We start from the raw sequence: 17,505 nt of genomic DNA on the forward strand, positions 1-17,505 counted from the left end.
ATGCTTTGATGGATTGTCATGATATTCAATGTATCTACCCTCTACATATTTGGAGCAAAAAACTAGCTAAACTAAAGGGTGGCTGTTGTTCATTGAAATCACTATACAAGATGCTTCTTTCAAACTTGATACCTAGAGCCCAACATCATGAAAAGTTGGGCCATTCTGACATACGCCATGCCTGCAACTAATCCTTTGATTGAAAATGCATCTATTCAATTTCATCTATTTCTCTGTGGGCTTCTGTTTTGTGATCTCCAGCCCTTCCATGGTACTACTGGGGCAAGCGGCACGAGTATTTCATTAAGCTGATTCCTGGAGACGCCTCCATCTTTGAACGGCAACTTCGTCCCTAGCGATCGTTCTTAACGACAATAGATTTTGATAGAGGTGTAAATTTATTCATTGAAAAATTTCCCTTTTAGGGAATACAGACTTGAGAATCTTTGTAGACAACGAGGTATTTGAAGGCAGAAACCTTGCCCAGCGTTGCAATCGATCTAACGCTGGTACGTGCTTTTTAATAAACGCCTTTTGTATTTCATTCCATTGATTTTCTGTTAATGCACTGTCTTCCGAGTCCACGGTTTGATCGTTATAGTCCACTCCGGTTATATAACAATTCGGTAATAGTTCCTCCAACAATAAACAGATCATAGCTTTATTCTGAACACCTGGTAGATTCGCAACATTCAACTGTCTTAAATGTCTGAAATGGTAATCGGAGAGCGAAATGAGAAAACGGCTGAGAGCATGATTTTTCTCTTATTTTCATTTGGGGCGATTCTACACTACTGATTCTTTAAGAACTTCCAGCTTTCAGTAAATGAATTTGATTTAAAACTTGAATTTCGTAAACCGTTGCCGGTCAATTACCGTATTTTACTTAAGGTGGCACCCATAAAAACATGCCTTACGATGTACGGTTTGAAATACATTAAAAAATCTATCAAAATACTAGACCCGGCCTTGCTCACTGGTCAACTTTGAATATACATGGACGGTCTTTCAATTTAAACAAAAGAGTTTGAATTGAAAAGAATTTCAATTTCTCTGATTCTCAAAAGGTACAATGGAACCTCATTAATTCAAATCTTGAAGGCGAAAGTGAAATGGTCGTATTAAGTTGGTTTCGTATTATCCCAAGCTTGATTGATATACCCGTAGATATTTTAGCTGGAAATCACGGGTTTTGTCTTTGACAGAATTGTACTACCGGTAATGAAGTTCAACTGTATTTGGTCAACCGAGCCCTAAATGTAACAGAGTCTTAATTCATAAACTACTGTAGATATTTTTTAAACATACCTGAGCCGATGTAAACAAGATAGTCCTCGATCAGTTATATGAGGACAGCCACTTAGATCCAGCGATACTAATGTATCCTTACACATAGCTGTTATTTTATCTATACACCAGTCATCTATGTGCCAGCATTCACTGATGTTCAAGTATTTCAAATGATTTAGGTTACCTGAAATGAATAGACTCATATTTTTCACATCTTAAAAACCTTCAATGTAGTTATTATTTAGAGGGAGAGCTTAGAGTAGAACTGCTGATCAAGAAACTCGGCCTATGAATTGATGAGAACAGTTTGCCTAAAACCAATGACCTCGGAATGTTTTTTTTCTAAATATGAGATATTAGAGGGTGACTATTACGGTAAGCAGATGAACACTTTTTCAATAAGACACAAGTACGACACAAGAATTCTCTGTAAGATCTGGATAATTAGGGGTTCAGGGACACCTATCCCCTCCGGAAAGTGGTCCAAAATCCTCGAAAGTGTGACGATTTCGATATTCAACGCCCCTTGGTGAACATATAAACAAATGAATACTGGTAACTTAATAACCTTGCTATAATCATAGAAACATCGAATATACAAATTTTTCGGAAATATTCTATGAATCTACCAGTACTGTAGTAGTGAAACATCGCCGGCAGACTGTCTGTCAATCAAAATTACACAGGCAAGCAATTCTGAGTGAGAGTTGGATTCAACTTCCGATATGCGGCTAGGTCGATGGTTTTCTGCCATATTTGAGTCAATATGGGCCACTTTCTGATGTTTTATTGACACTATCGTACTGATTGATAGCTCTGGTAGCTGTTGGTGAATTGATATGTAATTTACGATGATGCATTCCAAATTATGATCCAAGTTAGTAAGAAAATGCACTATGTTTTCTCAAATGGACGTATGAAATCTGACTTAATCGTAGATTTTGTACTGGCACTATCTTATACCCAAATTTACCAAGACGACCGACATCCGAGTTAGCTACTGCAAAATAATCGTGATATAAATTTGGGTTCTGGTCCAACAAAGCTTCAGGAGTATCACGAGCAAAAACGAAATATGTTGAACTTACTTAAATTATCGATTCCAATATTCATAAGCACAGTGCGAGAAGCGTCGATAGCTTCTAGTTTCATACTGTCCACTTTGTGCGTCGGTAAAAATGATTCATCATTCGTTTGTTGAAAATACCACCTCGCGCTGCCTTCAAACGCAACTCGACCCCCTCGAAAACAGATAAAATGCGCGCACGCCAAATCAGGGCCGAGCATTTCATGACGCTCCGGGCGAAATCTTCAAATGAAAATGCAAGAAATTCACATAAGACATAATCACATTCATCTCTATTCATCTATATTTTTTAACTTGAATCCCTCAGTCAATCCCCTACATTTAACTAGAATGAATTAATGTAACTTGCATATTTACCCTAGCTCACAGTCATAGTAATTCAATTTCTATAGTCCTCTTTTCATGGTGATAAAATGTTCAACAGTGCTTTCCATTGATATTATTACCCCCAGCCTATAGGCCTAACTCCAACCATTTATCAGTCATCTCTCCCTAGGGAGAAGTAATATCTGAGCAGCTGCTGGGTGCTCAGGAGTCATCAATCAGGCCAGCAGGTACCCATTTACTCCTGGGTGAAGAGAGGCAATAAGGATAAGTGTCGTCTTGACCAGGGACACAATGAACAGGGTTTGGACCACGACCTGGCATCACAAGAGTCGAACGTTCTAACCACACGCCCACACTGCTCACTCAAGAATGAATGCTGATTCATCCAATTCTATCAAAGGCCTAGACTTACATTTGATCGCCCATCAACATTTGTTCTTGTCGTTTATTCAGAGTTCTTCTCAGCGTATCGGGTTCAAGATCAATTTGTTTCTGCATCATAGTCACTAGATCTCTCGGTACTCCGGTGGGTTCATTGCTAGGAGGATTTTCTCGATCGAAACCGCTGAGTTGTTGACGAATGCGCGATGTCGTGGAGAAACTACTCGAGGAATCTTGCCAAATGATTCTCCTCGCGAAACTGTGTTTGCAAGAATCCGTCAATACACGACGCATCATTATGACCTGGGGAAAAATACAGAGAATTTCACACTTGATAGTTATTTCGAATAATAAGACGTTTAGGGTTTTTAAGGCATTCGTAGTGCTCAGAGCTCAGAGCTGGGGGGCCTTACAACTGCTCAGTTGCTCTGGCCGTATAAAGGTCATTTCTGAAACTCTTCCGAAATTTGATGGAGTTAACCAATATAGACAACATCAATATGCTGATATATGGTTAATGACCAAAATTATTAGTCTACTAATTTAGACCAATCCAAGACCGGCTTCTTGTACAACAGCATTAAGATAGGCTAACTGTGGCACAGGGGCTCGTCACGATAGCTGGGGGTCCAAAATCAAAGATTTGACCCATATATATATATATATATATATATATATATATATATATATATATATATATATATATATATATATATATATATATATATATATATATATATATATATATATATATATATATATATATATATATATATATATATATATATATATATATATATATATATATATATATATATATATATATATATATATAAAAGAATATGTGGTAGGCTACCTAGCTCCTAATCAGTAACCTGACTGTGGTTTAGTTTCACAATCGGATATTTTCAAGCCCATCCGATTATAAAAAGCTTACCACCAACGATCGGATTAGATCATTGATTTTGGACCCCCACCAGCTACTACTGTGAGTCGACGAGCCCCTGCGTCGTGTTTAATAAGTTAGTATTTTATAATAGTAGGTAGAAGTTCTAAATGTCGAGTAGTCACACAGCAGGTAACTGTAAGGCATCAAACTGCATATTTCTTGCGCGCAAAATACTTAAAAGTACATCTTTAATTGATACATACATATACATACATACACTTCCTTATTAGTTAACTCAACAGCAACAACAGCAACAGCAGTATAACTACGGTTGGGAAGGTTATTCTGTAAGTATCACAACTTCTCTTCGAAAACTGATCAAGTAAAAATTACGTAGTATTTTTGAAACATGTGGAAAATCTACACAACTACCGGTACATGGGGCTAGAAAAAGTCTGTATTACCTATATCCAGTGTGAAATAATTAATATCCTTTATGGATGAAATTCTAGGTTTGTAATAAGCAAAAAATCATTATGTCTGAGGTCGTTAAGAGAGATTCTACTATATATGTATGTGGTCCTAATCTCAATGCATTCGGGTCATTGCTTTCGATCATAAGTTCTCGTGGGAAGGTTGAATATTGAAAATGCCTTGATTGTGAAACATTTCTCTGATTCAAAAGTTTTCAAGTTATGAGAAAACTTCATTGTCTTCACTGTCTTTATTTTAGATGTATTTCTTACCCACTGTATTATAGTACTCAGGATTACTAGGAGAATTATCTTTTGTTGATATATATCTAACCGGGATGATCTTTTTGTTTCAGGGCTATAACAACAACTATAACAACTACTACAACTCACAGTACTATCAGCAATCTACTTAAAATGACAAGATCAAGAAAGCGATGCGACCTTCTAAGTGGATCGGTTAAAAAAACTAATAATATCAGATGCTGTGGACTATTATGGATCAAAAACTTTTTACCGCGGTTCATAGGAATAAATGGCAAACTTCATTCGTATGGACTCGACTCTCTCTCCTGAGCATGGATTTGGAATATACAGATCGTAATAAGCGTTTGTTTTCTGCGGCGCGTTGTTTATAATATAATGTTACTTAAGTGTGTATTTATGTAATCCGCATATGTCTAGATAGCTTGACCATTCCAGTAAGTCCATAGCTAACTCATAAAGAATAGAAAAAAATCAAAAAATGGTTGTGGGACTTTGTTGAAAATCTAAGTAGTAGCCGATTCATGTTTAAAAAAATTGATAGAAGTTCATTATGTCCATTTGTTCAATATTGAATATTGGATAAATACATTTTGGTTTTTGGTTGAGGCTTCATCTCTGTGTGCAGGGTGTTCTTTCTCGATATGCTTAGGAAGTCTAGAATTTGTCCAAGGCAAAAATATGTTGAGTCTAATGATTTTGACAATATATATGCGAAGAAGTCGCGAGTCTGAAAGTGTCCCAAGATTTAACACTTGCGTTTTAAAGCCTATGCCGTTATAATTCATTCCATTTGTGAACCTTCAGTGTCGCTAAGTGTAGCAAAACACTACATTCTGAAGAAAGGTCATAAAAAGTGGTACGTTGTCTCTAAAGTAGGCAGTCAGGCTATGAATCTTTGTATTTAAAATCGTTGTTACATATACCAACAGATCGATCGCGTCTACCAAGATTTCTCAGTGCAGCATCTGTCATTTATACGGTAAATACTGTACCGGTAATTAAAAATCTAAAATGGAATACATGTCGCACATGTACCGATTCCGGGTCTCTGTAAATTCATCAGAACCATCCATTTGTATATCCTTAGTGTATTATATTTTTCATTTAATGAGCACATGATTCACGTAGAAATATATTGTGCACTCTGTATTATTGACATTTTAAGTGTTTACAGGAAAATGCGATGAGAAAAACTGTTTAGGTCATAAAAATTAGTGTAAATAACGCTGCTGGGAATAAATGAACATTTTCTTATTCAAAAAGTCATCACTTTTAGTAGTTGTTTTACTTGTTTGGTGGTTGATATGAATTCCAAGTTTATTGCCTTTTAGCACATTTTGGGGCTATTGCATTTCGTTTTTAAGATGCTTTGATGGATTGTCATGATATTCAATGTATCTACCCTCTACATATTTGGAGCAAAAAACTAGCTAAACTAAAGGGTGGCTGTTGTTCATTGAAATCACTATACAAGATGCTTCTTTCAAACTTGATACCTAGAGCCCAACATCATGAAAAGTTGGGCCATTCTGACATACGCCATGCCTGCAACTAATCCTTTGATTGAAAATGCATCTATTCAATTTCATCTATTTCTCTGTGGGCTTCTGTTTTGTGATCTCCAGCCCTTCCATGGTACTACTGGGGCAAGCGGCACGAGTATTTCATTAAGCTGATTCCTGGAGACGCCTCCATCTTTGAACGGCAACTTCGTCCCTAGCGATCGTTCTTAACAACAATACATTTTGATAGAGGTGTAAATTTATTCATTGAAAAATTTCCCTTTTAGGGAATACAGACTTGAGAATCTTTGTAGACAACGAGGTATTTGAAGGCAGAAACCTTGCCCAGCGTTGCAATCGATCTAACGCTGGTACGTGCTTTTTAATAAACGCCTTTTGTATTTCATTCCATTGATTTTCTGTTAATGCACTGTCTTCCGAGTCCACGGTTTGATCGTTATAGTCCACTCCGGTTATATAACAATTCGGTAATAGTTCCTCCAACAATAAACAGATCATAGCTTTATTCTGAACACCTGGTAGATTCGCAACATTCAACTGTCTTAAATGTCTGAAATGGTAATCGGAGAGCGAAATGAGAAAACGGCTGAGAGCATGATTTTTCTCTTATTTTCATTTGGGGCGATTCTACACTACTGATTCTTTAAGAACTTCCAGCTTTCAGTAAATGAATTTGATTTAAAACTTGAATTTCGTAAACCGTTGCCGGTCAATTACCGTATTTTACTTAAGGTGGCACCCATAAAAACATGCCTTACGATGTACGGTTTGAAATACATTAAAAAATCTATCAAAATACTAGACCCGGCCTTGCTCACTGGTCAACTTTGAATATACATGGACGGTCTTTCAATTTAAACAAAAGAGTTTGAATTGAAAAGAATTTCAATTTCTCTGATTCTCAAAAGGTACAATGGAACCTCATTAATTCAAATCTTGAAGGCGAAAGTGAAATGGTCGTATTAAGTTGGTTTCGTATTATCCCAAGCTTGATTGATATACCCGTAGATATTTTAGCTGGAAATCACGGGTTTTGTCTTTGACAGAATTGTACTACCGGTAATGAAGTTCAACTGTATTTGGTCAACCGAGCCCTAAATGTAACAGAGTCTTAATTCATAAACTACTGTAGATATTTTTTAAACATACCTGAGCCGATGTAAACAAGATAGTCCTCGATCAGTTATATGAGGACAGCCACTTAGATCCAGCGATACTAATGTATCCTTACACATAGCTGTTATTTTATCTATACACCAGTCATCTATGTGCCAGCATTCACTGATGTTCAAGTATTTCAAATGATTTAGGTTACCTGAAATGAATAGACTCATATTTTTCACATCTTAAAAACCTTCAATGTAGTTATTATTTAGAGGGAGAGCTTAGAGTAGAACTGCTGATCAAGAAACTCGGCCTATGAATTGATGAGAACAGTTTGCCTAAAACCAATGACCTCGGAATGTTTTTTTTCTAAATATGAGATATTAGAGGGTGACTATTACGGTAAGCAGATGAACACTTTTTCAATAAGACACAAGTACGACACAAGAATTCTCTGTAAGATCTGGATAATTAGGGGTTCAGGGACACCTATCCCCTCCGGAAAGTGGTCCAAAATCCTCGAAAGTGTGACGATTTCGATATTCAACGCCCCTTGGTGAACATATAAACAAATGAATACTGGTAACTTAATAACCTTGCTATAATCATAGAAACATCGAATATACAAATTTTTCGGAAATATTCTATGAATCTACCAGTACTGTAGTAGTGAAACATCGCCGGCAGACTGTCTGTCAATCAAAATTACACAGGCAAGCAATTCTGAGTGAGAGTTGGATTCAACTTCCGATATGCGGCTAGGTCGATGGTTTTCTGCCATATTTGAGTCAATATGGGCCACTTTCTGATGTTTTATTGACACTATCGTACTGATTGATAGCTCTGGTAGCTGTTGGTGAATTGATATGTAATTTACGATGATGCATTCCAAATTATGATCCAAGTTAGTAAGAAAATGCACTATGTTTTCTCAAATGGACGTATGAAATCTGACTTAATCGTAGATTTTGTACTGGCACTATCTTATACCCAAATTTACCAAGACGACCGACATCCGAGTTAGCTACTGCAAAATAATCGTGATATAAATTTGGGTTCTGGTCCAACAAAGCTTCAGGAGTATCACGAGCAAAAACGAAATATGTTGAACTTACTTAAATTATCGATTCCAATATTCATAAGCACAGTGCGAGAAGCGTCGATAGCTTCTAGTTTCATACTGTCCACTTTGTGCGTCGGTAAAAATGATTCATCATTCGTTTGTTGAAAATACCACCTCGCGCTGCCTTCAAACGCAACTCGACCCCCTCGAAAACAGATAAAATGCGCGCACGCCAAATCAGGGCCGAGCATTTCATGACGCTCCGGGCGAAATCTTCAAATGAAAATGCAAGAAATTCACATAAGACATAATCACATTCATCTCTATTCATCTATATTTTTTAACTTGAATCCCTCAGTCAATCCCCTACATTTAACTAGAATGAATTAATGTAACTTGCATATTTACCCTAGCTCACAGTCATAGTAATTCAATTTCTATAGTCCTCTTTTCATGGTGATAAAATGTTCAACAGTGCTTTCCATTGATATTATTACCCCCAGCCTATAGGCCTAACTCCAACCATTTATCAGTCATCTCTCCCTAGGGAGAAGTAATATCTGAGCAGCTGCTGGGTGCTCAGGAGTCATCAATCAGGCCAGCAGGTACCCATTTACTCCTGGGTGAAGAGAGGCAATAAGGATAAGTGTCGTCTTGACCAGGGACACAATGAACAGGGTTTGGACCACGACCTGGCATCACAAGAGTCGAACGTTCTAACCACACGCCCACACTGCTCACTCAAGAATGAATGCTGATTCATCCAATTCTATCAAAGGCCTAGACTTACATTTGATCGCCCATCAACATTTGTTCTTGTCGTTTATTCAGAGTTCTTCTCAGCGTATCGGGTTCAAGATCAATTTGTTTCTGCATCATAGTCACTAGATCTCTCGGTACTCCGGTGGGTTCATTGCTAGGAGGATTTTCTCGATCGAAACCGCTGAGTTGTTGACGAATGCGCGATGTCGTGGAGAAACTACTCGAGGAATCTTGCCAAATGATTCTCCTCGCGAAACTGTGTTTGCAAGAATCCGTCAATACACGACGCATCATTATGACCTGGGGAAAAATACAGAGAATTTCACACTTGATAGTTATTTCGAATAATAAGACGTTTAGGGTTTTTAAGGCATTCGTAGTGCTCAGAGCTCAGAGCTGGGGGGCCTTAAAACTGCTCAGTTGCTCTGGCCGTATAAAGGTCATTTCTGAAACTCTTCCGAAATTTGATGGAGTTAACCAATATAGACAACATCAATATGCTGATATATGGTTAATGACCAAAATTATTAGTCTACTAATTTAGACCAATCCAAGACCGGCTTCTTGTACAACAGCATTAAGATAGGCTAACTGTGGCACAGGGGCTCGTCACGATAGCTGGGGGTCCAAAATCAAAGATTTGACCCATATATATATATATATATATATATATATATATATATATATATATATATATATATATATATATATATATATATATATATATATATATAAAAGAATATGTGGTAGGCTACCTAGCTCCTAATCAGTAACCTGACTGTGGTTTAGTTTCACAATCGGATATTTTCAAGCCCATCCGATTATAAAAAGCTTACCACCAACGATCGGATTAGATCATTGATTTTGGACCCCCACCAGCTACTACTGTGAGTCGACGAGCCCCTGCGTCGTGTTTAATAAGTTAGTATTTTATAATAGTAGGTAGAAGTTCTAAATGTCGAGTAGTCACACAGCAGGTAACTGTAAGGCATCAAACTGCATATTTCTTGCGCGCAAAATACTTAAAAGTACATCTTTAATTGATACATACATATACATACATACACTTCCTTATTAGTTTAAGTCACCGCCGCTTACTGTGTGGCAGCACCTGCCGTGCCCATTTTTGGATTCTCAAGGTCGTTGATGTTATATTTTTGCATTTAGGTCTGTCTGCAGAGTTTCCAGAACCTGTCATGTCAGGGCCCAAGACCTGACATGACAGGTGGGACCTCAGGTGACAGGTCGATTCGCTAAAATGAAAATTGTTATGACTGAACCGATGATAGGCGATTAGAAGATATGATAGGCGCGGATTTACAACAAATCATAGCCGATAAGAACACAAAGAACATATCGTAGTGCTTTCTGAATATATTATTCAAAAATAAAAAACAAACTATGATGTGTTATAAATTCATTTAAGAATTTATGTTTGTCCGTTTATAAAAAGTTGTTGAACTATATCGCCTTATAATAATAAAGATGGAATGATTGTGAATTATTGGAGAACATTGAACGAATTGTTTACAACTAATTTATTTTTTTGTAACACGAAACATAAAAATATCAAGATCAGGCAAAATGATACCAGTAGTGCCTTATGTAATCATAATCAGTATTAATAACAATCATTATACTCATTAAGATTAGGCCCTATATTATTATATATTATTATTAATTACTCGCAATATAATTAATTAACCAAGTGTACATACAATTTAAAAACATTTCGGTCCAAGCTTATAAGTTGACATAGATAAATTAGACATAACACTGATTAATTAGTGAGGCCTCACACGGCAACGCGCGCCATTTTGCAGAGCTTCGGGACCTGAGGTGACAGGTCTGCATTAAAACTGATGAAATGAAGGAAAACTTTAATTTTTATGGTCTCTTTATAGCAATGAATATAATATAAATTGCTAACCATGGATATAGTTAATCTTAAGTTACTATAAAACAATAATTTTGAAGCGAGACCTCACACGGCAGCTCGCGCCATTTTGCAGAGCTTCTCGGGACCTGTGGTGACAGGTCTGCACTAAAACTGATGAAATGGAAAAAACTTTACTTTTTATAACCTTTATATAGTAATAAGTATAATAAATTGCTAACCATTGATAGAGTTAATCTTAAGTTACCATAAAACAATAATTTTGAAGCGAGACCTCACACGGCAACGCGCGCCATTTTGCAGAGGTTCTCGAGACCTGTGGTGACAGGTCTGCATTTAAACTGATGAAATGGGAAAAACTTCTCTTTTTATGGTATCTTTATAGTAATAAATATAATATAGATTGCTAACCATGGATATAGTTAATCTTAAGTTATTATAAAACAATAATTTTGAAGCGAGACCTCACACGGCAGCTCGCGCCATTTTGCAGAGCTTCTCGGGACCTGAGGTGACAGGTCTGCATTAAAACTGATGAAATGAAGGAAAACTTTAATTTTTATGGTCTCTTTATAGTAAAGAGTATAATATAAATTGGTAACCATGGATAGAATTAATCTTAGGTTACTATAAAAGAATAATTTTGAAGCGAGACCTCACACGGCAGCTCGTGCCATTTTGCAGAGCTTCTCGAGACCTGTGGTGACAGGTCTGCGTTAAAACTGATGAAATGTAAAAAACTTCACTTTTTATGGTATCTTTATAGTAATGAATATAATATAAATTGCTAACCATGGATATAGGTAATCTTAAGTTACTATAAAACAATAATTATGAAGCGAGACCTCACACGGCAGCTCGCGCCATTTTGCAGAGTCGTCGGGACCTGTGGTGACAGGTCTGCATTAAAACTGATGAAATGGAAAAAACTTCACTTTTTATGGTATCTTTATAGTAATGAATATAATATAAATTGCTAACCATGGATATAGGTAATCTTAAGTTACTATAAAACAATAATTTTGAAGCGAGACCTCACACGGCAGCTCGCGCCATTTTGCAGAGCTTCAAGGGACCTGTGGTGACAGGTCTGCGTTAAAACTGATGAAATGAAGGAAAACTTTAATTTTTATGGTCTCTTTATAGTAAAGAGTATAATATAGATTGCTAAACATGGATAGAATTAATCTTAAGTTACTATAAAACAATAATTATGAAGCGAGACCTCACACGGCAGCTCGCGCCATTTTGCAGAGCTTCTCGGGACCTGTGGTGACAGGTCTGCGTTAAAACTGATGAAATGAAGGAAAACTTTAATTTTTATGGTCTCTTTATAGCAATGAATATAATATAAATTGCTAACCATGGATATAGGTAATCTTAAGTTACTATAAAACAATAATTATGAAGCGAGACCTCACACGGCAGCTCGCGCCATTTTGCAGAGCTTCTCGGGACCTGTGGTGACAGGTCTGCATTAAAACTGATGAAATGAAGGAAAACTTTAATTTTTATGGTCTCTATTATAGTAAAGAGTATAATATAGATTGCTAAACATGGACATAGTTAATCTTAAGTTACTATAAAACAATAATTTTGAAGCGAGACCTCACACGGCAGCTCGCGCCATTTTGCAGAGTCTTCGGGACCTGTGGTGACAGGTCTGCATTAAAACTGATGAAATGAAGGAAAACTTTAATTTTCATGGTCTCTTTATAGTAAAGAGTATAATATAGATTGCTAAACATGGATATAGTTAATCTTAAGTTACTATAAAACAATAATTATGAAGCGAGACCTCACACGGCAGCTCGCGCCATTTTGCAGAGCTTCTCGGGGCCTGTGGTGACAGGTCTGCATTAAAACTGATGAAATGGAAAAAACTTCACTTTTTATGGTATCTTTATAGTAATGAATATAATATAAATTGCTAACCATGGATATAGGTAATCTTAAGTTACTATAAAACAATAATTTTGAAGCGAGACCTCACACGGCAGCTCGCGCCATTTTGCAGAGCTTCTCGGGACCTGTGGTGACAGGTCTGCATTAAAACTGATGAAATGAAGGAAAACTTTATTTTTTATGGTCTCTTTATAGTAAAGAGTATAATATAAATTGCTAACCATGGATATAGGTAATCTTAAGTTACTATAAAACAATAATTATGAAGTGAGACCTCACACGGCAGCTCGCGCCATTTTGCAGAGCTTCTCGGGACCTGAGGTGACAGGTCTGCATTAAAACTGGTATAAATTGAAAAACAACTTCATGCTTTAAATTGATGAGTAGATTTAAAATCAGTCTCAATAAAATCAGTTTCTATATTGCATTCGGCTCTTTTACATGTACATCATAAAGACAATGAATATAAATAGTGAGACTTCATGACTGATGACAGTGAGGAGTGTTGCCGAACTGTGATATAGTGAGCAGATAATTTTCAGTGTCTTATTGCGGAAACGAAATATCAAGACCTCGATTCATCTGGCGAAAATATTCTCTTATAATGTGCTCTTACTTCTACATTAATTAATTCATCTACTAAATTAAAACTTATTTTTTTCCCTTAAATACAGAAATAAGTCATAGTTTACACATAAATATTTTCTTCTTATAAATCAACCTTTCAAATGAATTATTTGTCAGAACATTTTCCTTATCGTTATTGTTGAATCATTTTCGATATTAACGACGGGTCAGAATATTCATTCAACTCAAAATGTTCTTCCATTCGTCTAGCACGTCTAGATATTTCGCTGTTTCGTCAAATATTGTCATGAGTTTGGGTTTTTTCGGGACCTGACATGACAGGTCAGACCTGTCATGTCAGGTCTTAAGACCTGACATGACAGGTTCTGGAAACTCTGCAGACAGACATCAATCGATTTTTGACGTCTCTAACCACGGTACATTGTTGTAAGTAAGTAAGCGCTGTTTCTATCGGTCAATACCATTTCTGAAGCATCATTAAAAGCGAATTGAATACGTATTTATATCATCCTCTCGAAACAACTGAAATTACGCGAGATTGAAAAACTCGAGAGGCCTTTTCAAAACACGCTGGTACTCGCTTGTCAAAATCAAAATGGCGTCGAGACTTCTTGCTCGACGTAGCTGCTGCTGCTGGTGGAAAGTTGTTCGTTCTTCAAATATTCTCAGTTTCTCTTCGTTTGTTACGTGTTCGGGCAGTGGCAGAAAAGTCCTTGAACGAACACGTCATGCTGCCAGCGTTGACAAATTCAACCGCAGACCATTGTGGGGATGGTTAAACTCGATTTTCAATAAGTTAGTGTTCTGAAAATGCTAGATTTTTTAATTGGCCATGTGTAAAAAGTCTTAAAGCTTGCCTAGCCGTAGTTCCCAAACAACGTTGTAGGGGAACCCGTACATCTTCTGGAGTTCACACTTAGTTATAGCCCCTCCACCAAAACCTTCATGTCCATGATGATAATTGAGAATTATTTGAAATGACCAATCAATACTTGTTGGTACCTATACTTTCTGGCGCATTCTCTCCAGCTGAAATTGTTTCGAATGTCCCTAGATTATTAGAATGATATTAACTAAACTTATAGTTATGTTTCTTAGATACAGGCCTACGTCTAATCTAACCTTGAACCATACCTAAATACTACCCTAATATGGAATTGGACCAGATCTGAAGACTTTTGATTATATCATTTCCAGATTTGACAAAGATCGCATGAAAGAAGTAGGACCTGATAGAGCTTGTGCTGAATGGTTATTACGGTGTGGCGCGCATGTGCGAAGGTTAAATTCAGAACGATTTCAAACCGATTACAACAGCTTACCGGCCGGAAACGTTGCGAGTTATAAAATCGAGGAAATAAATGCTGACAATGCGGCGGTTATGAGCGTTGGTTTCCCATATTTAGGTAAGTAATGATCCTACGCCCAGAATTGATGAAAGTCTATGAAGATGGCAAGGTGATTCTGATATGAAGCAAAATTTGGCGTATGATGTTGGGTTCAAAGTGTGCTTGCTGGAGAATTGAACTTCACTAACAGGATGGCCACTGACTGGAAAACTCAGGGAATCAGAAAAATCAGGGATAACTCAGGGGATTTGACACATTTTACCGAACACCTGGAAAACTCAGGGAATTTGGACAATGCTATTGAATGACAATTTATTTCATTATCAGTACATGATGCAGTGAAAAATGAATGGATTGTTAGATTTCAAACCTAGAAATTTTGTGTTGTCACTTGGGAAAATCAGGGAAAACAAGGATTTGTAAATGAGTGGAAAGTGGAACTGACTAATGAACTAAGATTGCAATTCAGATTATTAGAATTCTAAGCCAGTTTTAGGTAGTATGTTCATGACTTAAACAAGTGTTGTCTGTTTGCTTGAAAATGTTTTGTGACTATATATTTGCAGAAGGATTGAATCATTTGAAAAAGATCAGATTCTATAACTGCGTCTATTTAGACGACGAAGCTTTGATTGAGCTTTCACGAGTGAAGCATACTTTGGAAGAGTTAGAGGTCGGTTCTTGCGGAGTAATAACCGATAAGGGCATAGCTAGCATTGCCGAATTAGAGTAAGTATGTTTGCCTTTTGAAAATTGAAACTCCTTTCCCCACACTGAAATCACTTCATGATGATCTACTCCGATATCAAATTTTGGTTTGTTAGAGAAACGACTCCTTGATTCCTTAAAAATGCTTTCAAAACCGAAAATACGTTTCAAGGTGCTTGAATCACCGAATTAGAAACTGAGTTTAGTAGTGTATAAGGTAAATATTTGCTCACAAAACCACTAAATTAATGTATTGGTTAGGTTTTCGTCATGAAAAATTGCCCTCAAACTTGGCGCCATACCCTCAAAAACCCCTCAAATTTCATATTGATGGTCCTGTAGGAACCCTGTTAATGGTATGTTGAGATAAACAGTACCAATTTAGGAGTCTACGGTAATTGGAAACCGGTATGACATTTTCTATAGAAATTTGAAATTTTCTCCTTTGAATAGAACTCCTTGAAAACTCCTTATATCCAAAGAATGACTGATCTGGAGGGACCCTGAGTAATTAACATTTAATGATTTCTCCCTCCAAATGGTTTTAACCTTTCGACCTCTTTTGTAGCTTTGATGCCAGGTTAAGCAAGCTCTATGAATAACCGGCAGTATTTTTTGCTTCTTTCAGGCTGTTAAAGGTTTTGAAGCTGTACGACCTTCCAGCTGTAAGAGACAAACGTGGCTGTTTTGAAATTCTAAAGAAAGCTCTTCCGCAGTGTGACATTCAATTTCCCGACGCTGTTCCTTCAACTACGAAATCAACTTAATCGTTCATGATGATTATAGAACGAGTCAACGACATACAAGACAATCTAAACCAGAAATTCACGGGCTCGGGGTTCGAATTTCACCCATTTCTAATCGGCTGGTACCACGAGAAAGTTAGCAAATCTTTTCGCGTAAACTACCCGGAAGATACCGTCGCGTTCGTGGTCGTCAGCACTCCGGACATGTTCGAAAAATCGTTTCTACCGTTCATCACGCGTAAGGATTGTAATACGGATATACGCGATCCGCTCGATCAGTGCATCGCGGCGACGTTCAACGACATCAAAGACGATTTTCCCGACTACACGATCGAGACGATTCACGACTTCGAACGACATCACAGCAATCGGCCGAAATTTTTGATGCAAACGGCGAGCCACATCAGCGGCGCCGCCTACTACTACCAACAAAAAGATATCGGAAATACCGATCTATTAACGGGGAAAAAACGATTATGCGGGGTATGCATACATCCGAAGTACGGCGGATGGTTCGCGTTGCGAGGGGTGATAATATTCGGTAATTTACAATGCGAAGATTTACCCCGGCGTGAAGCAGTCGATGTCGTCGTAGGCGACGAATTGAGATTGGAATTACTTGAACGTTTCAATTATCGCTGGCAGGATTGGACGTTCAGGGATATCATATCGGTGAAATCGAGGTATTCCGAGGCTCAAAAGCTTTATTTCGCCACTAAGCCGAAAGATCGCAAAGAGCTTATCGCCACAAACCATTTATTCGATAGCTTTAATGACTGTAAAGAGGAAAAAGAAATAGACGGTTGATCTGTGCTCTTCAAATCGTATTATCATAGATCTCTTATCAGTACGGAATATGTGCTATAATTACACCATTCATTTTACCTTTCTACCTTGGTATCTGGTTATTGACTCACTATATGCTGTTAATTTAGTTGAAAATAAAATAGCTTCATCTGACCGATAGCTAATAAATTTCATCTTTGTACATGTAGTCTGTTATCGATCCGCAAATGGTTGACAGTCTTGACATTGAAGGATAAAGGCTAGCCTCTAGGTTGACTTGCAATGTCGTGGTGTGATCGGTTCTGATCTGATATCTTGAGAGGAAAGCAATTTTCATTATTTGGAGTTGTAAGAAAGCCA

The 17,505-nt window shown here is 37.2% G+C and overlaps 4 protein-coding genes across 4 annotated transcripts; 2 read left to right on the forward strand and 2 right to left on the reverse strand.

Annotated features, from left to right (window-relative positions):
• Positions 1-397: 397 nt before the first annotated feature.
• Positions 398-4,180, reverse strand: LOC141915085 (distal membrane arm assembly component 2-like). The gene is made up of 5 exons (XM_074806493.1): positions 4,159-4,180; positions 3,117-3,388; positions 2,379-2,599; positions 1,309-1,474; positions 398-709 (listed from the first exon to the last, which is right to left on the reverse strand). Exons 2-5 carry the CDS (start codon positions 3,380-3,382, stop codon positions 403-405), a joined length of 960 nt encoding a protein of 319 aa, XP_074662594.1. The 5' UTR covers positions 3,383-3,388; positions 4,159-4,180; the 3' UTR covers positions 398-402.
• A 2,295-nt stretch (positions 4,181-6,475) lies between these two features.
• LOC141914808 (distal membrane arm assembly component 2-like) lies at positions 6,476-10,160 on the reverse strand. Its single transcript, XM_074806116.1, has 5 exons — positions 10,139-10,160; positions 9,195-9,466; positions 8,457-8,677; positions 7,387-7,552; positions 6,476-6,787 (listed from the first exon to the last, which is right to left on the reverse strand). The coding sequence occupies exons 2-5, from the start codon at positions 9,458-9,460 to the stop codon at positions 6,481-6,483; spliced, it is 960 nt and encodes a 319-aa protein (XP_074662217.1). The 5' UTR covers positions 9,461-9,466; positions 10,139-10,160; the 3' UTR covers positions 6,476-6,480.
• Positions 10,161-10,300: 140 nt separating this feature from the next.
• On the forward strand, positions 10,301-16,380 carry LOC141914810 (ATP synthase subunit s, mitochondrial-like). The gene is made up of 5 exons (XM_074806118.1): positions 10,301-10,319; positions 13,951-13,986; positions 14,754-14,962; positions 15,472-15,634; positions 16,242-16,380. The coding sequence occupies exons 3-5, from the start codon at positions 14,770-14,772 to the stop codon at positions 16,378-16,380; spliced, it is 495 nt and encodes a 164-aa protein (XP_074662219.1). The 5' UTR covers positions 10,301-10,319; positions 13,951-13,986; positions 14,754-14,769.
• A 6-nt stretch (positions 16,381-16,386) lies between these two features.
• LOC141914809 (cyanocobalamin reductase / alkylcobalamin dealkylase-like) lies at positions 16,387-17,317 on the forward strand. The gene has a single exon (XM_074806117.1). It carries the CDS (start codon positions 16,387-16,389, stop codon positions 17,164-17,166), a length of 780 nt encoding a protein of 259 aa, XP_074662218.1. The 3' UTR covers positions 17,167-17,317.
• Positions 17,318-17,505: the final 188 nt, after the last annotated feature.

This window comes from Tubulanus polymorphus, chromosome 1 (assembly GCF_964204645.1).
Source record: "Tubulanus polymorphus chromosome 1, tnTubPoly1.2, whole genome shotgun sequence".
Lineage (NCBI taxonomy): Eukaryota > Metazoa > Nemertea > Palaeonemertea > Tubulaniformes > Tubulanidae > Tubulanus > Tubulanus polymorphus.